At 42.0% G+C, this 21355-nt stretch overlaps 1 protein-coding gene across 3 annotated transcripts in view; it reads right to left on the reverse strand.

Moving 5' to 3' along the window:
- Positions 1-20865, reverse strand: part of STN1 (STN1 subunit of CST complex) — a 34962-nt gene extending 14097 nt beyond the window's left edge. The window contains exons 1-7 of one of the 3 annotated variants that reach the window (XM_031461697.2): positions 20717-20865; positions 20037-20227; positions 13343-13438; positions 8554-8622; positions 3780-3938; positions 2925-3048; positions 1647-1821 (exon numbers count right to left, since the gene is read on the reverse strand). In XM_031461697.2, coding sequence (XP_031317557.2) covers positions 1647-1821; positions 2925-3048; positions 3780-3938; positions 8554-8622; positions 13343-13438; positions 20037-20169 — 756 coding nt within the window. In that variant the 5' untranslated portion in view covers positions 20170-20227; positions 20717-20865. The other 2 variants (XM_031461698.2, XM_010987119.3) reach the window with 2 other exon arrangements.
- Positions 20866-21355: the final 490 nt, after the last annotated feature.

The following is a 21355-nucleotide window of genomic DNA, read 5'->3' on the forward strand; positions in this document are numbered from 1 at the left end:
CCTGAAACCATATCCTTCATCTCCGAGTATGAAATCGCGGGTCACTGGGCACACAGCCTGGTGCCAGGAAGAGATAATTAGGTTTGCGAAAGAAACTGAGAAGCAGTGGTCACACTTAGGAGGTTAGGATGGGGACCCAGTATCTCTTCCACCAGAATCATGAAGAGTAACTTGGGTTCTCGCACAAGGGTATTCATGGCCTTGCTGGTGATAACAAAAGACTGGAAAATATCTAAACAGTCCAGGAATGGAGAGATGTTAAATGAATTATGGTACAAGTAATAAAAGATTATTATATAGCAGCAAATCTATATGGATGGCTAGGCAAGGACCGAATACATGCTGTCCAATGAAAAGCTAGGTAGATACAGTGTTTTATATGATACCATTTGTGTTAAAAAAGGATACAATTACTTCCAGTTTATACATGCAGACTATCTACGGAAGGAGACTCCTGAGACTCCTAATGGTGTTTGTCTCGGTGGAAAGGGGAGTGGGAGAGGGAATGGGAAGGAGACTTAAAAGCTACATAATTTCAGGAACTATTTGAATTTTTTCTTCAATCAACAAATAATTGTGGAGAACACACTTTATGCCAACTCTGTTCTAGGCTCTGGTTCTAAAGAGAAAAGAAAAGACAGACAAAACCTCTGCTCTTACAGGATTTACACTCTGGTGGAGGAACGGGCAGGCAAATAACTAAATACCAATGATATCACGAGGTGTGGAAACAGGGTGATAACAGTGAGGAAGCCAGTGGCTCTCAAAGCCAGCCAAAACCTCCCTAGGTCAGGGAGGGCAGGAAGGTGACATTCAGGCAGAGACCATTCCCCAGCGGAATGAATGAAATAAATAAGCACGAATCCTGTTACAGCAACGAAAAAACCAAAGAATTGCAGTGAAACAGAAAGCCTAAAACCAGTCTCAGATAATTCTTAATTCTAAGCAAATAAGTAAACACCAAACAACTCTAACCTATGGGTGAAAACATGAGGACAGCTCTTTCAGAGACGAATAAAAAGTTACTTGAGTGTTCCTTGAAATTTTTACTTATAAACCAGATTGAATACAACTTGGTCTTTAATCAAACTGCTAAAACACGATAGGTTAACTTTATTCTGGAGAAGAGAGAGGGTCATTTAAAAACCTCGGTTCAAGTTCAAGAATCATCTTGCTGATCAATAAAAAATCTTGGAAGGATAATGAGCTCTTCTCATCTATTTCCTCTCATCTGGCTCCTGCTGAGATTAAATACCCATCTCAGTGAGTACTGAGGACTAAGTACTTTTTTTTTCCTGCCCAAAGATTAAGCTTAATGAGATTAAGCAGGGGAAAAGGCCATGTCCATTCTCCTTCAAAATTCTCAGTGGGCAGTGACCTTTCCAGAATAGAATCAACATAATCTCTATACTCTGGGTATAACCTGTGAGTCTTTTTCTTTTTTTTAATTAAAAAAAATCTTTTAATGGAGGTACTGGGGATTGAACCTAAGATCTTGTGCATGCTAAGCACGTGCTCTACCACTGACCTATACCCTCCCCGTTACAGCCTGGGAGTCATAATGCCACAGTCATGTCCACCCACACCCTTCAACTGCAGATTTGGGGCAGGGGCCTTGAATTCTCACGTGGGCATGCTGCACTTACTTGCCCGGAGTGGGTGCTATGAATTACAGGCTGGTTAGCAAGGGACAGCAGGGACTCCACCGTTTCCAACTCCTGCTGGTAAAAGGTTTGCACTCTGTTCTCCACAAGGAATTCTTTGACTTTTTCACTCAGCAGACATGTGAGACTGTCAAGGTCCAGGGTGCCTGGATTGCTGCTGGGAGAAAGGTTTAACAAACTCTGCAAAAAACTATTACCTTTGTTCCTTTTGGATGTGGGTAAAACTGAAACTTCGCTAGCAAATGCAATGCCGTATTAATGCGTGTTTTTGACATAAGGGGCAAGTCACCAGGGAACGCTGCGTGGCTGTTTAGAAGGATGAGGCAGAACTATGGGAACTGATATCATGATAGATTTAGAAAACAGTCAAGCTGCAGAATGGTATGTGAGGGACGGTACCATTTTTGTAAAAAAGCAAATGACAACCCACGGAATACATGGGTGAATACTCATGCTTGTGTCTGCACAGAAGAAAAAAGTCTAACAGGATACACATCAATCTCTCTACAGAGGTAACCTCTGGGGAATCGCACTAAGGCGGGGGACGGGAAATTGGAGAACCTTCACTTTTTACTTTCTACAGGTCTCTAGCTTGGGGGTTTTAAAATATAATTTTTTGAAATATGTAATCTATAAAAATGTTAAAAAATTAAAGGGTATATATACAGTGAAAAGTCTCCTATCCTCCTCCCAGTGCCCCCACCACAGCCACTATGATTGTTTCTGTCTCCTCCCAGAGTTCTTTGAGGCATATTTATAGCAAATATGCATCCATTCCTTTCTCCTGTTTATCCACCCCTCCAAAGAATAAAATCATCCCTGGTAGGGAGTGACTGTTTTTTTTTCTTTTGCAGTATTTTGATTATGATGTGCCTTGGTGCAGTTTTCTTCAGGTTTCTTGCCTTGGGGTTCATTGAGCTTCCTGGATCTGTGAATTTACAGTTTTCATCAAACTTGGGAAATTTTCATCCATGATTTCTTCAAATATTTTTTTCTCTGCTCCCTCCTCCACTCCTTCAGAGACTCCAACTACACATATATTTTCCTCACCACGACCTTAGAACACCTGTACCATTATCATCTTCACTTTACGGAGGGGGACACAAGCATCCCGAGGGCAAGCAGACTTGCCCGGAGCCCCACACTGAGTGGGTGGATGGTCCAGGAACTGAACCCAGGCTCCCCCACCAGCATCTGGGATCCCACTGGTTGGCCTTCCTGCTGGGGTCACATGTTCAGCAGTCATAGTCCATAACTTACCTCAGTGCCTCTTCTTTCTCTAGGGCTGGGCTGCGGAAAGGCTGGTCATAAATCTTTCTGTAGATAGTGGGCAGCTCAAGCATCCTTGCGATCTGAATGTTGCACACCGGGTCATCCACTTTATCTAATAAGTGACGGGGGAAGACGTGCCACAGAAATGACGCTGAGATTAGTTCTCTCCCACATCCTGAGTGCAGTGGCAGTAAGTGGGGCACTTGGTGGGTCCCCTTCCTCAATGGCTGCCCAGGGGTCACAGTCTAGATGCACTACACGGTTCCCAGCCATCCTGTGAGAGAGGCAACATCCTAAGCATCACAGGCATGGCCAGAGGAGACTGGGACTAGCGTTTTCACTCGTCTGCTACAATGGTGGACAACCGGGCTGCCCTTGAGATTTCCAAGTGAAAATCAGCCAGAGCAGTGCAAAGGGTATCACTCAGAAGACACAGGCCTGTCATTCTTCTAAATAGCTGTTTTCTTTCAAAGTTAGTGGACTCAGTGGTGTTCAAGAAATCTCCATCATTTTGAAGACGATGAACAGTCTTCCTTAAATGGATTCACACTTAGAACTTCAAAGTATTTTAGAAACTCTTATATTGTCCAAAATACATTTGTCAGCCATTTACAATAAACCATTTGTTTTCTTTCCCAACTTATTTATAGTTACCTCTTTTCGAAATAAAATTAAGAAATGCTGCTTTTCTAAAGAAAGCATGTTGTGAAATATAGCTTCCTCCAATAGACAGAGTTAAATCTTTTTATTTGAACTTTTTAGAAGTTTGACTTTTAGCTAAACAAGCTTATAGGACACACACCCAGGATAACAACCAACTAGGCAGAAATATCTTGTGCTTACAATAAGCAGTGGCATGAACTTCTCGCTCTTCCCTGTACGTGCGGATCTGACCTCTGATCCGGATGATGTCCCCAATTTCTATCTTTGCTCTCTGCGCAATGGTCTCTTGCAGCTTCTTAAGCTGTGAGGTTAGGCTCAGTTCTCTTGCACTTGGAGCAGCTGTAGTTGTTGGGGCCAGAAGGAAAGAGAGAAATGCATAACACAATCACTCCACCATACCTGAGAGAGACTTTGGGGTAGGAGCAACACCAGACATTTATTCCTATCCCTGCATCGCCTGTGCAGTCAGAAGGCTCTGCGGGGTTCTGAGCTGTATTCTGGGTGAGTTCAGCCGGGTATGGGAGCAATAGCTCTAAACAACCCTTTAAAGTGTCCTTGCAGGGACACAGAGCCTGGCAGAAGGGGAAAGGGGCCCAAGAATCTCCATTTGTGGTTGTTTATGGGGAAGGCAAATTCGCCTGAGCCTGATTTTCCACCGAGGGGCTCAACACCTTAACCTCTCACTTCTCATCTTTGTTGGGTAACTAGGCTAATATCCACCACCCGCCTCTCTCACACGCACTCATACCGCTGAAAACTATAAACTTAAGAAACATCATGGTGAAAAGAATCCAATGCACATTCAATTCTAAATAATTTCCATCACTTAAATTTACTTCCAAAATGTACGAGTTAAATAATAAGAATAGCCCCAGATGTTTGGGTACTACAGTACTGCTGTTCTAAGGACTTTGCAGCCTGTCAGCACATCTAACACTCACAACCACTCTTCTTTATCCTTAGCCTCATTTTACAGACGAGGAAACTGAGTCACAGATAAGCAACTTGCCCAAAGGAAGACAGCTAGCTAGCAGCAAAGCTGGAGTCAGAACTCGGGCAGTCTCTGAGCCCACAGCCTTCCCGCTCACCCTGCGCTCTCTGCTGCCGGCCCCGTGAGGACACCAGTGTTTTCCACAGTTATTAGCTAATGGGTGTAAACAATTTTGTGTTGTTTTTCTGTCTAGCATAATTTGAAATACACATATGTATCCACAGAAGATTCTATACAACTCAGCATTTTAAATAACAGTATAGCATTCTGTCCTGTTCATAGGCCAGTTTAGCTAGTCTCATTATTTCATCCTTCTCCTTTTCATAATTTTTAAATTTTGGTTTCCATCACTAGCACTGTCTGTACAGGGCGTAGAGGTCAACACTTGGGTGGTGGAGTCAGACAGGCCTGGCTTGAATTTCAGGTCACTTCTTATTAGCTGTGTGACCTTGGGCAGGCTGCTTAACCTCAATATGCCTGTTTCTTCAGTTATGAAATGAGGATAATAATAGTCCACCTCACACATGGAGCTGCTGTGCACAGTCTTAGTTACCCCTCACGTCGTAAGCTTATTAGCACAATGCCAGATCCACAGGAAACATTGGATAAATGTCAGCTACTTGTGAAAACGAATAATCAAGCCCCTTAGACAAAAATTTTGTTTTCTTAGGGGGTCTTTCATTGGGGATTACTGGATAGAAAAATACAAACAGGTTTAGAGTTCATTGCATATCGTCAGGATGTTTGCCAGAAAAAAACAATCAAGCCATTCTCTTTTTACAAGGTGCCACCAGCAACACATGGGGGTCTGCAGCTCCCACACTGGCTTCAGTCACTGGGACTTTTAACACCTTAAAAAATACATAATGATTCTATAACATTTTATTTTGCTTTTAAATTGCCAGAGAGACTATGTGTTTTATAAGACGATCTACTCTCTGCATTTCTTCATGCATAAACCCTTTATCTCTTTCGAACACTTTATGTTGATTTCTGAAAAAAATGTAGGGAAGCTTTATCAGTTATGCTTAGTACGTCCACCCTTCCCATTCCATGGCTTTCTTTTTTATGTTTATTTGATTTTTTTTTGTTAAATAAAAGTTTGAAAAAAATGTCTTTCTGTCTATCCCTCTTGTCACCGATGACAGCTTTCAGTGCTTTAGCAGCTAGGCTGTTAAACTTGTAAGAGCCTAACATATACACCGCCACATTTATTGTGATCAATATACAACTCTGTCTTTGGGTTATTTTATGTAAGCTGCAAGCCTGTGATCACAGCCACCTCTTTTTTTAAGACTGTTATCTACCCGAATCAACAACATTTGCTAAATGTTGACTTATTTCCTGCTGTCATATCATTTCTGGTTTATCATATACTAGGATATAGTCCTATAATGGAATGAATAATGGTATATTGATCAAATTTTCTGCTTTTTAATCTAACTCAACTTAGATAACCGTGGTTCTGTAATGTGCCAAGGTGTTAACTTTTCTTTTAACACGTTGACTACACTAAGGGAAACAGCAACCTAAGGAGGGTGGAGACCTTTGTGCAAGCAGTAACCAACAGCTAGGAATCTAGACACAATCAGTGTTAATGTTACTCAACTTACTGGGTTTCTTCAGAAAATACCTAAGTATTGCTTTTTAAAGGGTTATTCCATCTGCGTTCCTACTCATAAGTCCTCTTCTGTGTAGGTTGAATTTTAAACGTACTTATAAATTTCGCTGCCATTATTCAGACATTATAGATGATGATAAATGCTTCATATTCCACTGCTGAAATGATCAGACTGAGGGCTGGTCTGAGAAAAAGAGGCTCAGCGTTCATTTAAAGGGTGAACCAAATTGCCGAAAGAAGGGCTCAAGCTGTGTAATTTAATGAATATAATGAGATGGTTGGAGCCTGACAGAATTTCATTTTAAGTAGCCTATTCCACCCTGAAAGATAAATCCTCTTTAAAATTCTAATACTAAGGACCAAGCTTTCTTAACTTTTCTCCTAAGCTAAGTCCAAATGGCACATTCAAAGTGACATTTATAGGAGTTAATATTATATTTTTATACCTTAACTGACTGGAACATGATTTTGACTCAGACCAAATTTTGTTTAAAAAAATTAGTCTACGTTGGCCACTTTCCAGTGGAAAGCTTTAAAACCAAGGGCGATTAAATTAACAGGAGAGAATGGGTTAGTCGGGAACAATTTAAAAATAACACTTCATAACACGATGAGAAGCATTTTCAGGCTTTCTACTTGTACCCTCACCCTCATTTTTTATTCCCAAAGCAATTTCCAATTAAGGCTACCAACTATGACCATTCATCTATTCATCAACTTACAGATACTTAAAACAAAATCTCACTTTCAGTATTGAAAGTCATTGTATCTAAAAAATTACTGAGTTATATAATATTTCTGATGATGTTATTTCCATTTCTTTAAAAAAAAAAAAAGCTGATTTTGAAAATTAAAACAATATCTAAAACAGGAGTCTGTAAACTACAGCCCGTGGTCCAAATCCATCCACAATCTGTTCTTGTAAATAAAGTTTTATTGGAACACAACCATGCCCATTTGTTTATGCACTGCCTATGTCTGCTTCTGTGTTACAATGACAATGTTGAACAGCTGCAATGCAGACCACATGGCCCATAAAGCAGAAGACAATTATTGTCTGGCCCCGTACAGAAAAAGTTGGGTAACTCTTGGTCTAAAACAAGTATGCATAATCAAACGCTGCTTTCTGATTGAAGACTGTGATAATACAACAACCATAAATCTGCAAATGATTTTAATACTCTAGACAGATATGAAAATTCAAATATCTGATTGTCTTATAGGTTTATTTCTTACCTCTGAGATACCTCCATAAAAACATGTTGTCTCTCTTCAATTTTTTTTTATCTACAAAGCTTCTTAAGCAAAGTAATGCCATTGATAAACACGTTCCCAAATTAGGAAATGGAAATATCAAAGTTATGTGAAAGTGATGGCCAAATTCTAAATGTAAATACATCAGAAAATCAAGCAAGTGAGCATTCCATTGACCAGCAAAGTAGAAAGTTGAGATTCTGACAGGTAATGTCAAAAGGGAAAGAAGAAGCCACTCTAAGTGTTACACAGTCTCACCATGTAAAACAGGAGACAGATACTAGACGTTAGATATCAGACTAGGCAGTATTTATTGAATAACCCCAGGGCATACAGCAACATATTGCATATGTTATAAAACAAAGGTCCCAGTTTCTGTAGCTTTGCTACAACCAAAAGTGTTCACCACTAAGGCAATATATTTTTTTAATATTATGAACTTAAATAACTCAAAAAACTACCTAAGGACTATTAAAACATACTCAAGAAATTCCAAACGCTGTTTCAATTACAGTCAATAAGCTCAATATACAATCTTAAAGTTCTTTTTCAGTTTATATTATTTAATGGCTAACTTTAAGGGAATCCTATATCACCTTCTCATTCATGTTAGAATTCCTGGCATATCTGTTTGAAAATGCTAGAGATTTCAGAAAATCTGGATCATAGGAGCATAGAAGTTAGTGGCAACCATGTCAGGGCAAAAGCTTTCAAGAAAGCTTTGGTCAAGTGATATGCCCAGAGGAAGGGGATTCTCACCTGATTAGCAATTTGGCTAAACCATCTTGACTTGCGTAATAACTGTCATGGTAAAAATGGAATGCTGAAACTTCCAGGAACCTATGCACATTCCTGTAGACTTAGGAGGAAGTGAGCGCCAAAGAAAGGGGAGCAAGAAAAGCAACTGGCTTCCCTATAATGCCGTTTGCAGAGCAGCCAAAGCTCTGGGTAGAGTGCTTCGAGTTGACCAATGTAACTCACCAGTGGATAAATGTGAAAATTCAGCACCAAAGCTGTTCTGCTGAGCTACCTTGAATAAAATCTAATGGTTAGCTGAAAATGTAAAGAAGCATTGCAAATAAAATTACCTGATGAGGACTCGGTATTGCTCAACTTTTTCCAGCAGATGCAGTTTATCACTCCAGTGCTATCATCCACTGCAAGAGAAGTGTAAGAGAGTAGAACAGAGATGTGGACATGACTGGTGAATTAGCATGCCGCCGCCGCATTCAGATGACAGTTTTCAACAGCCTGGTTGGCAAATCCCTTATTACATTTTCCTTCCACCTTTAGAAATAATCTCTCACCACACATCAGTGGGAACTGCTTGTCTGCAATGTCAGTGTAATACATGAGCCCAGCAGAAGGTCATCAACATTTCTCTCACCCTATCCCAAGGGCATTGCTACTGATTCTTGTCTAAACTTCTCCTAAAAGGGGTGTCCTAAGGAAGTTAAGTGCAAAAATCTCAAAAACTGCTAACATATAAAATCAGCCTTGTTCTCCCACCCTACAACCAGAGACTATCACCTGGTCTGTGATTAGAGGCACTCAGAGCACAGCCATCTGTCACCATGTGCTCTTCTGCCAGCTCGTTGACTTACCACGACAGAGCATCCCAAGTCTTCTGGTCTGGGCTTCTCTTTGAAAGAGCTTCTGCCCAGTCTTTGCCATTGCAGGGGATGTAAGGAAAGCCAAGCACATTATAGAAAAACAAAGTTTTATTTCCATAATAAAAATAATTTTATCTTGGTTACACAAACAATACTGGTCTGGCTTATTTTATCCCTAATGCAAAACAAACAAACAAACAAACAAACAAAAACAAAGAATTCCCATTGCACTTGGATTTATAAGTGCAGACAAATTTGGAGATGTTTGATCAGGCACGATAGGCATTTTCTCCTTGCCTAATTTCTGACAATCTCAGAACAGAGGTTGTTGAACATGGGGTCAGTGGGCTTAATGATTTTTTAAAATATCACTAGCTAGACTGTTGTAAAAACACATATAATATAGAAGAAACATAAGGCAAAGTTTTCTCATTGCTGGTTTAAATCTGTGTTGAAAACAGAAGCTGAGAATAAGACTTCTTAAACTAAAATAAATTCTAGATGGATTTTATTTTATTAAAAATAATATAGGTAAACAAAAAGATAAGAAGAAAATATGAGTGAATACTTTTAACCCTGGGCTTACAGTTGGTGGGAGGAGACTTCTTTAAGTAGACCTGAAAATCATCATTTTTAAAAGTCTGATACATTTGATCAATTAAAAACTAATACTGAATAGCAGTCTTCCAAGTGATGGTGTTAGTATCTTAATACAAAAAGAACTAATACAGATTAATAAGGAAGAGACCAAGACCACAAGAGAAAAAATGGCAAAGAAAAAGACTATGCAATTCATGGACGGTTTAAAAATGGCCAAGAGACAAAGGTCAGTGTGCTAAATCACTAGTTACCAGAAAAAAAGAAGCAAATTTAAATAATTTCTCAACTACTAGAATAACATATTAAAAATCCTGATATTCTCATATGCTGCTAATGGGAATATAAATTCACATGAAATTTCTAAAGAACAAATTTGGAAATGTGTATCAAATTTTGAAATGTATATATCCTTTGACTTAGTATTTACTTCCAGTAATTTATCCTGAGGAGAAAAACAAAACAAATACACAGATATTTACATCTTGTATAAGGCTCTTTATCATAATATTGCTTATAGTATTGGAAGTTGGAAATAATCTAAGTTTATATAAAATATGGAATTGGTTGAATAAATTACAATGGCATGACATATGAGAATAAAAAATTATAATGAAGATCTATGTTCATTGCTGTTAAAAGATATCTCATTGTAAAACAGAAGTTGTATATATAATCATACATATCTAATAGATAATCTAATTTATGTAAAATATTAAATAATGTGTTTTGACAGAAATGATTTTAAGATTTCAAAATGCTAATAGCAGTTTCTTTTGGAGTATGCAGAAAGAAGTCCATACTCAATGTACACAGTGACTGTAAGCCTAATTTCAGAAATATTAAGAAGAGAAAGAACTATACATAATAGTAAGAGGAAATGAGGCAAATCTGTATTTCTTTGTATTAGGAACATGTTAGAAATATTAGGAGGGATGTTCACCTAAACACTGACATTGTTTTTGTCTGATTTACAGGGTTTCACATGAGTTTTATGTACTTCATTCAAACTTTCTTTAGCTCTAAATTTTATTGGATAATGAGCATGAGTTAAGAAGCAAAAAAATCAGTAAGGACATTTTGAGTTAAAAAATAATGTATGACACTTCTAGGCACACTGCTTTTCTGGTCAGTTTAAAATCTTGATTTATGATAGATAGTCAAAACTATCAGCACATGAACATTTGTTCTGGAAAACGTGAGGTCATCTTGGTCTTGACGGTAGCCTCCCAGGAGTCTAGGTCTGAGCTTGAGTTGCTGCCAGGTGCTCTGTGTGCTCAGGGCGGTGCCACCAAACCCTCTGACTTCCTGGTTTGTAACCTCTCCTGAAAGACCCTCTCCTGGCGCCCTGAGGTCTGGCTGCTGGGAAGTCCTGGAAGGAGAGCATCCTTGCAGGGCTGTGCAGCATCCTCCCCAGCGGGGCTGCATGGCCGGGGCTGCTGGCCTTTTGTTTCAGCCACTGGATAAGTTAGGGTGAGCAGGAAGCACCTCAGCACAGGCCTGTGGTGAGTCAGGCAGAACAGGACCTGGGACGGCAGGAGTGGCCGCCTGGCAAGTGGCCTGAGAGCCAAGCCCGGCCTGAGGACATGAAGGAGAGCGTAGCTTTCTGTTGAGCAGGACTTACAAGAATTAAAGTTGCCAAAGTGTTTCTACTCTCAATTACTTCAACCTTCAGATGCTTTTCATTACCCCACAAACCACAGATGTGTCATGCTCTCACGACATCCACTCTAAGAGAAATGTTTATTGGGGAAGAGTCAGCCATATCGCCTTCATCTTTTTTTTTTTTAATTTTTTAAATTTATTTTTTATTTTATTTTTTCCCCCTTAATGGAGGCACTGAGGATTGAACTCAGAACCTTGTGCATGCCAAGCGCACACTCTACAACTGAGCTATACCCCCAGTACCCCTATCTTTTTATAATAGGGAGAGGGGTTAAGTGAAGCCCCTTTAGGTCAGAGGCATTATATCTGGCCTGTTTCTAGAGCCAGGACTAAAGTCCTCAAACAGTTTCATTTTAATTTAAAAATCAGAAAATTAAAAATGAAGTGAAGATGATTTTTTTGGAGGGGATGGGCATGGGAGAGAGAAAAATCAAACTGAGTTGCACAGAGACTACAAAGCACACTGGAGTCAATAAATAGACTGGATCCATCAGTGGAACCTTGAGCAAGTAACTGAGCCTTAGTTTTCTCATCTGTAAAATGGAAATAATATCTGTCTTTCCTATTTCAAAAGATTAGGAGGAGAATAGCATGAAATTATGCATATAAAGGTGCTTTGTAAACAGAGAGATACTATTATTTCATCACAGGTATTTGGAGAGGAAGTACTGTAATGTACTGCAGATAATACACTTGCCAGCAGCTGGGTATGCTGTAAGAACTTAGTGAATGCTTATTGAATTATCTGGAGAAAAAAGATATCTTTGATAAAATAAGGCAGAGAAGAGGGGAGGGTATAGCACAGTGGTAGAGCCTTAACATGCATGAGGTCCTGGGTTCAATCCTCAGTACCTCCATAAAAAATGTAATAATAAAATAAAGAAAAGAAAAGAAAAGAAAAAAAAAAAACTAATTACCTCCCCCCACCAAAAAACCCCAAAACAACAACAATAAAAAAAAAAAACAAAAAAAAAAACAAAAATAAAGTAGAGAAGAGCTCCAGTATGGGGAATGCCTGACAAGATGATCTATCTCAGAGTTTCAAAAACTACAGGCTAGGAAAAACCAGAGGTCATGAGAAATCTCACCTCTCACATGATACTCTGTTAGCACAAAATAATCACATTCAGGAAAATGAATATATGTTGAAGAAATGCCATGATATTGTATCTGTAAGTGATCAATCACACACTGACTGCCAATGTAATGTTCTTGGTCAGCTAGTTCAACTGCCTTCTGTTTTTCCCCAAGTAGAAGAAAACAAATCCAAGGCAACACAACAAAAAGTGACTATGTCAATTACAGCAAAGGTTTGGAATTCAAAGTTAAGCTTCCCACAAAACACCTAGCTTGGCCTCTTACTTACAGACAATCTTAGGCACTGTATTAAAATGCTTACATTAAACTCAACGAAAAAAATCAAGACCCATGACACTAAAATCATATTCTAATGACTGGCTGGTATCCAAACTATAGAAACTGTTTATTTAGTTTTCATCATCATAAGGGAAGGGAAATTTTCTGATAATGGATATTTACCCCTTTGAGTATTAAAAGGCTTTTTAAAAAAAACTGTTCTGGATATGTCTTAAAGATCAATTTTCATACCATTCTGTCTTCTTAAAGAGTCTACTTTAATGTTAATCTGGCCTTTTTATTTTTAAAAGTATCAATATAAACATCCTTTGCTATTATAGCTATGCCCTAGGTATCAGGTGTCCATCCCCGATCAACCAGTGATCCTACACTGTATTTTAATTCTTCTACCTCCTACCTCCCCAGCGTTTCACCTAACAGTAATCATCAGTATCATTCCTACCTGTTGCCTCATTTTATACTTAGTTCATGTTGGTGGCTGCAAATGGTTCCCAACAGAGTTCAACTGCATGGGGGTTTGTGAGAGTCCCCAGCTGCTCTGAAAGGCTGGGATTGCCTCAGATTCAATGTCCAGCTAAGTGGGGTCCTTCCACGTAAACTCACAGTCAGACACAATTGTTCTTACCTCCATAACTGTAGAAAGCATCTCTTTCTCTCACTCCAATTACAGTTCCCAAGATATCCACCTGTTTTATTGGGTGCCCATTGTAAAAAAATATACCTGAAATTAAAAGGAAAAAAAGGCAAAGTCCATATAATGTATGATGACGTTTACTGCTTCAGTTAATGCTAACTGTGTCAAATATCAGCGGCTTGCTGCTTGCTAAGATTCCAGACTCAAGAATCAGCCCCTGACAAACGGCAAGCCCCAAGAAATTCATATGTCTTCCTCGAGGGTTGTAAGTGGAAAGCTTGACTTTAAAGCAGCTTGTACTAGTGCAGAAAGGAGAAAGCCAAAATTGTCCAACCAGATCTGGTTAATCATCTTTCCACTTGTTACAATGAAATGTACCTCCTCGCAGAACTCACAAGGAGCCTGAAAACAGCCACGGTGTCATGAGACACCGTGGAGGGACTGGAAAAGGAAAGAGAGAAGAAACCACGAGAAAGGCTTCTTTGGCTTTTCGAGGAAACCAGTCATCATTTCTACAAATTAGCAGTAGCTTTTTTTTTTTAAAAGAGAAGATAATTAGGTTACAAAACGCCACCCATTGGGGCCAGCACATTACAACTCAAAAATGTCTCTTTTTAAAATTCTATTTTCAAAGCCTAGACAACAGATGCCAGCAGGCAGGTTCCCGCCAGAGGAGAAACCTGAGAGGAAGAACCCAACCCAGTAGCACCCAGAGGCCTTTTATGGGCTGGTGGACGGAACAGCGAGAGGGACTCCTGGCAGCAGTGAGTCTGACCCGAGGCCCCAGTGCTGCCCCGGCTCCCACGGAGCTTCCCTTGTGGCCCCGGTATCCTTACCTGAACTTCTGTGTGGGCTTAAGCTACTTGCTTTGTGCTCCTGCAGCTAAAGAGTTTGGACTAAAATCCTCTCCAGACTTTTTTTCCTCCCCAGGATGGCTGAATTATTTACTTTCAGAAAGAGGCTATAAACTTTTAAATGGCGACTTCCTTTTCAAAAAAATATATGATTTGTAAACAAAGTATCAGTTATCACTTCAGGCATCTGGCCACCCTCACCCCTGGGATCCCCTCTCAAGCCTGGTCTGAGCCTGTCTTCTCCATATCCACTGGGTTGGGTAAATGAGGGAGTTGGGACCTGCAGCCTGAACCCCAATTCAGGATGTCCAGAATGGCCTCTGCTGATGGTTCCCTTGTTTCCCGGGTGGATAAAGGGGCTGAGGACAGTTGCTCACGGCTGAGTCACCAGGGGATGGACAGGGAGGTTCTGAACCTCAGTGAGCCTGAGATTCTAGGAGAGTGAGATGTAATCGAACGAGGTGCCAAATTTAGCCAAAAAAGGGCCTCTCCCCAGCAGAGGCATAGTTCTAAAGATGACTTAGTGGACTAGAGACAGTGCGCAGGGCAACCTTGGGGGCAAAGAGCCAAAGTGTCAGAGCCACAAAAGGGAAGGAGCCTGGGTCCTGTGTCATCTCTGGACAAGAGTTGCCTCCATCCAGGAACACTTGGTTTGAACGGGAACAAATTGACTCCACAGAAAATTCATGAAATCTTAAGAGCAGGACAGTCTTAACCAACTCCTCCAGAGTTCTTACCACTGAAATCAGTCCCCCGGCCCTGCCCACCTGCACTGACCAGACACAAAGGAGAGTGGTGCCTTCAGAGGAGGCGACCCCTGTAGGACCTTTACCAGCAGGCTAAGGCTTCCCTGTGGCAGAGGGAAGTTTAAATCGGAGAATGAGCCTCCCCCAGGGTCGGGGGACTGGAGTCCTCTGTTGAAGTGTACCCCACCACCACGCCCTGAAGTGCTCGTGTGCAGAGAAGGGCGGTGGTGTGGCATGAGGTGGTTCTCTAGTTCTGTGGAAGGGCCATGTGGGGCTGAGGGTGACCTAGGCTCCAGACTGGCCTTGGCTGCAGTCGGCACTTTCTGCTTCCCCAAATGCGCTGTACTTTCTGTTTGTGCTGAGCAGAGCCAAGTTAGAGAGAACTCTTTCCTGGAACCTGACTGGCTTCTCCCTCCCCTAGCCCAACTGATGGTCTGTTCTGGTTGCTAGGTATCTGTCTGCATTAGAGATGGAGCGCTCCAGTGGGTTCTGCGTGGTTGGTTGTGGCCCCCAGCACACTGGCAATCAGAGGCAGAGCTGTGGAGCCCTGCGGACCCGTGGAGGGCCTGCTGCCTGCCCCTGAAATGCTTTTCCAGCTGCTCCCTGAGCCGCTGTGGGGTGCTCTGCTAGTGATGTTGAAAGCTTGAGACAAGTCCCAGGAATCTTTGGGTCCCTGGGACACCCTGGTACGTGCTGCTATGGCGGTTTTTACAGTGAAGAGCCAGCACACTTTAAGGAGGAGAAAAGAGCCAGCCAAAGGTGTTCTGCCTGGGCTGACCTATACGGAAAAGGCAACGAGAAGGCTGGACTAATGACACAAGCCAATGAGGTTCCTCAAGTCACCTGTGGTGGATGCCAGTCCACCGATATGACCAACTCTGCACTGGGCAACACCTGATACAAATCTGAACAGGTCTCCACTTGAATAGATTTTCTTGAAAAAGGACAGAAAAGGGAGCCCCCTAAACTTTCAGCTCATAGACTGACAATGCTTGTCTTCAAGGATAGTCACTCAAAGATTAAAAAACGTCAACAACAACAACAAAAAACCAGGAAAAACATCTCAAAAGTGTAGCAGAGAGAACAAAGGAGAACAAATTTAGCAAAAAATAACAGATGGTTTGAATAAAATCAGAGATAATTGATTGGAGAAGAAATATACTGCTTGGAAATAGGAAGGAAAATTCCCCATGTGTATAGAAGCACAACTTCCACAAGAAGGAGGAGGATGTGGAAAAAGCAGTGGAGAGAACCACTTCCTTCCATCAACACAAGAGCCTCTTCTATGAGAAGAGAGCTCAAGAACGTTGGACAGCAGCTCTGCGGACTGAGAGGAAGCCAGATGAGCTAAGAAAAGAAATAACCACCACAACAGATACTGGCTAAGGCTGAGTTTAAGTTGCAGCCTTTCCCAAGGGGTCCTTTGGCTCTGGCTGCCTTTGTCCACATGCAGCGCACAAAGCCCCAGCCGTATCAGGGGATCCATCCCCTAGATCATCAGGTCCCCAGGAAGGAGGAGGGTCACCCTGGGAAGGCTGAGGGACCCAGGGTCCCTGGCGGCTTTGATTCAGCTTTCACAGCGGTGATCCCTGAACAGCCACATCCACAGAAAGACATTTGCCTGTGTTTTCTCTCTTTTAAAAAAGTACTTTTGATTTATCTCTTCTTAGTCTAACTGCTGTTACTTAATTGATGCTACAACTGCTCTTACTGAAGTCAGATAGCATTAAAATGCCAAAGATAATATTCTAAAAATATAGATTCATTTAATATAATTTTTATGAATATACTATTTCCATGTCATTGGGTTCTCTAGAATTAGATGATATAAGTGTTGTATTTTGATTTAAATAAATGATCCACTAGTTTTTGTTTGTTTTGGGGGGCTGGATAATTAGGTTTGTTTATTTGTTTATTTATACCAAGAATACTTAAATTTATTTATTTTATTTATTTATTTTTAATGGAGATACTGGGGAATGAACCCACAACCTTGTGCATGCTAAGCATGTGCTCTACAACTGAGCTATACCCTCCCCACAAAAGATTCACTATTATTTATCCCATCGTTAAAGCTTGACATGAATAGAGAAACTTAGAATAACAGAGACCATTTCTGTGTGCTATGAACTGTAACCAAACCAAATAAAACCAAACCAAAATCCCCAAACTTAAACAACATCACTACTACAGTTAAATTTCATAACATTCTATTAGTTTAACCTTAAATTCACAGGTTAATTTAGGGGAGTTGACATTTTGCAACCATTTTGCAAGGCAATTTTGACGCTAACCAGCCAGAGTAAGGTCGAATTTCACAGGTTAAGGGCACAGTCTCCCACAAGACTGCTCTCACTTGAGGCACCAGTCCCAAATTTGAGGGTCCTCAGGCCACACACACTTCTGACCAACTGGCTACAAATGCAGCAGTTTCCACAATTCCCGCAGGTTTGATAATTTAATACAATGAAACACAGGACTCAGAAAGGTGCTATGCTTAGGCTATAGTTCTATAATAAAGGGTACAAACCAGGACTAGCCAAAAGAAGAAATGTACAGGACAAGGTCTGGGAGAGTCCAAGCCCAAAGCCTTCATGTCCACAGGACACATCACTCTCACACATCAATGTCTGATTAACAACCAGGAAAGCTCACCCAAGCCTTTTAATTAGGGTTTCATTACATAGACAAGATTGACTGAACCACTGTCCACTTGATAACTTAATCTCCAATTCCCCTCTCCTCCCAAAGGGTTGGGCTGATGTCACCTGGCTCAAAACCCAACCCTCTAATCAGGTGGTTGATCTTTCAGACCTGAACAGCCCCAACCCTGAAATTATCTAGGGGCCCAGCATGAGGCACCTCATTAGCATAAAGCTCAGTGTGGTTCAAGGGGCCCACCATGAATAACAAAAACACTCCCATCATTCCAGAAAACCAAAAATCTCCCAGGAACCTCAGACAAAAGCCAGCCAAATTCTTTATCATATATTTGTTTCTTGTTTTATCATCTTTGGGGGTTAACTTTGGTTATTTTGTTTAAAAATATTCTTTGCTATTTAAACATTTCTAAATTTTATGCCTCAAAATAAAAGTGTTTTCTTTATGATGACCAAACCAAAAGCAACAAGAACAAAACACAAAAATAAAAACCTAGCTTGCAGCATTTCCCACCCTCAGAATCCTACAGAATAAAGAAAATCACTCTGTGCAACTATGGTTAATGGTTTCTTCAACCATGAGGTTTTGAAACTGAGCAGGGTTTCTGGGTACAAAAGCTCTTCTGTGTCCCCCATTTCCACTCTCTAGGAAAAATAGTTCAGCCTCCTAGACCTTCCCTGAGTTCCAAAGGGCAGATTCAAGCAGTTAGTAATTAGGGGAGTGAGGGAATGCAGAAACAAAGGAAAAGCTGTCAAAAAACAATAGTAACGGGGCAGAGTCCTGGTTCCTCCTCGGATATCTATCTTTGAGTTGTTCTACAGGAACTAAGGCCCCCACCCAGGTGGAGGATGGTAACTACATGCTGAGACCCCAGACTGGTCAGAACCAGAAGGTTAAAGATTGATATTCCTGGAACACCACCTTGTTCCCTCATCACCAACCAATCAGAAGAAGGCCATACACCCTGCAGTCCTCACCCCAAAGGTTGCCTATTCTCTGAAAAATACAAGGGAGTTTGGGTCTTTCGAGCACAAGCCAACCATTCTCCTTGGTCGGCCCTGCAGTAAAACTCTCCCTGCTTCAAACTCCGATATTTTGGTTTATTTGGTCTCACTGTGTGTCAGGCACTCAAACTTGGGTTTGACAACAGTTTCATTTTAAAAACTACATCTGAAACGGTACCACCGGTGACATAACAAAGATGACTGGGAGCACTTTTCCTTGGTTTGTTGTTAATATATTATAAAGTCTTTCACCCACAGGAAGAATTAAGCCCCTATCACACCCCTGATGCTTCCTGGAGCACCTACAGAAGACCCTCAAGCAAGGCTGGCATTTGGTGTGAATTAATTTTTTCACAAGGAGATGAGCTATGAAGCATACCAGACTGTTCTGGAACAGACAACTGTGGGGGAGGATGGCTGCCTTCCAAGGAAAAAACCAGATCATTTCCAACAATAATTAGAAAATAAAGGTGTGGTGAAAAATCTGTACAAAAGGCTTTAGTGTAAGGTTATCCAAATATATTTGTAGATAGGACTGGAAACACACAAAACGTGGTCTCACTAAAACTGTGCATACTTGAGATTCTTAACTACTTTTGACTCATAGCTGTTAGTCATTCGAAATAGCAAGGAGAGTTTAACTAAACTTCTCACATAGCACAGTAAACATGTGAAGATCCATCCCCAACTGTGTGAATTACTTAAATCTACCCCAAACTATATTTGCTGTAATTTGGCATATAAAGAGCCTATCTTTAGTGATCATCACTCTAATTTTTTTTAAGTGATTTCTTTAACTTCATGTTTGCTGTGAACATAATGCTGTGTTGCTCCAGTTACTATTTCTTGCAGGCCCATCACATGCCAGGCACTCTTTAAGCACTGGGATTACATCGGTGAACAAGGCAAATAATGTCCTCCCTCTCAAGGGGTTTACATTATTTTGATTCTCATCTATTTAAAACAAAATCAAACTCCACAAGAAAATCAGGCATGGTCAATCCTCATTTTACAAATAAGACACTTAAGCTTTACTGGTGAGTCACATGCCCAGGCCAGGTTAAGTGGCACAGTTAGGAATGGGAGCAAGGCCTGAGCTTTCCACCATGAGCAGGAGCAGAGAAAAACAACTGAGCATTTTTAAATATGAAAGACTTCAAACTCAGGTAAAAACATTCCTCAGTACAAAGGTTGCTCCCCAACGTATCTATTTAAAAAATAAAAATTAAAAAGCTTAGACTGTTTTTAACTTGCATAGAAATGAACTCATTTGAGGATCCAGGCTAGGTCAGTTTCAAAACCTGCAGCAGGAAAGGCTCTCCGGAAAGCCCCTAAGGCCCCAGATTTCTACAGCTCTGGCGAAGGGAGGGTGGACTGCAGATGCAGCACAGAGCTTCCACCAGGCCGACTGGCCACATACCTGGCACCTGGCTAGACTCCCTCAAGTCCAGGATATCCCTGATGTAGAGTTTTGCAAAGGCTAGAAACACAGGATCCAAACCCCACAGGAGGGAAGGAGTTTCCTCTTGACACCGGCTGGATTCAGGCTGCATCGGGAGGCTGGGCTGTGGCTTCCCAACCAAGAAAGGCTCTGCAACCAGAGTCGAGGACCTAAACGGGAGACACAAAAATCAGTACGCAAGGCTGTTAAAGTGGGTGAAATTGGCAAGGCCCCAAGCTGTTCCCGGGCAGGCACCCAGAACTCTGAGAGGGATAAACCCAGGAGTCCAGGGCCGGTGAAACTGCACGCCAAGGGCTTGAGGAAAGAAGCATTCCTCGTGTGAGGACTGTGAGTTCCTTATGACTCTCCCCCCTGGACTCTCCTCTGTCCCACGGGAGTGCTTATTCCCTCCCTCAAAGTACAAATTTCGAAACGGTTAAACAGCAGCTTTCCACTTTGGGGAGATAACGGCCAACTACGCGTACCCTGTAACGGGTTTAATGGGTGGGGTCCAGGGAGAAATCGACGCCCTCGTGGCCACACACTAGAGGGGCAGAGTGGCTGGGCCTCTAACCCAGTACGTGGCTTTGCCCCTGCACCTTCCGGTGCTCGGGATGAGGCTGAGAAAGGGAGGAAAAGGAAACGAAAAGCAAGCTGACCCGCTCGCAGCCCCTCCCGCCGTGCCCGCGCGGCCGGCTCGCAAGTCTCCCGAGTGCGCAGGCCCGACTCTTCCGGCGCTGGAAAGCCGCGGACGCTCTCGGCCTGGAGGCGGGGCCGCTCGCCCCGCCCGGAGCAGGGGCGCTAGGCAGAGGTCACCTCTCGTGCTACGTGCGAGGATGGGGGTGGGACCTTGCTCCGCCCCGCGCGAGGGACCAAACCCTGTGTTCCAGCCCTGGCCCGCGGCCCCGCCCCATCCCAATCGGGGCCCCGCCCCATTCCGCCTGCGGCCACGCCCCGTTCTGCATCCCGCTGCAGACTCGTGGGAGGCCCTTTATCAGGTGACTAAGCGGCGGGGCAGGGCTGCGCGGCGTCCGTTCGACTCTAGGAGCGCCGGCCGTGAGCCTTTGAGGGAGCGCAGAAACCCAAATCTCCGAGGCCTGGGAGCTGGCCCTGAAACTCCTGCTACCCAAACCCCGCCTTCCAAGTCCTCCTTTCACCCTGGCCCCCGCTGGTGATAGGACTCTGTGCCACGAGCTCCGAGAGGTTGGGACTGATTCAGACAACTTTTTTGTTCGTTCTTGATATACTAAGTGAACAAATAAATACCAAAAAGGGGATTACATTATGGCGTTTTTAAA

The sequence above is a fragment of the Camelus dromedarius genome, chromosome 8, assembly GCF_036321535.1.
Source record: "Camelus dromedarius isolate mCamDro1 chromosome 8, mCamDro1.pat, whole genome shotgun sequence".
NCBI classification, from domain to species: Eukaryota; Metazoa; Chordata; class Mammalia; order Artiodactyla; family Camelidae; genus Camelus; species Camelus dromedarius.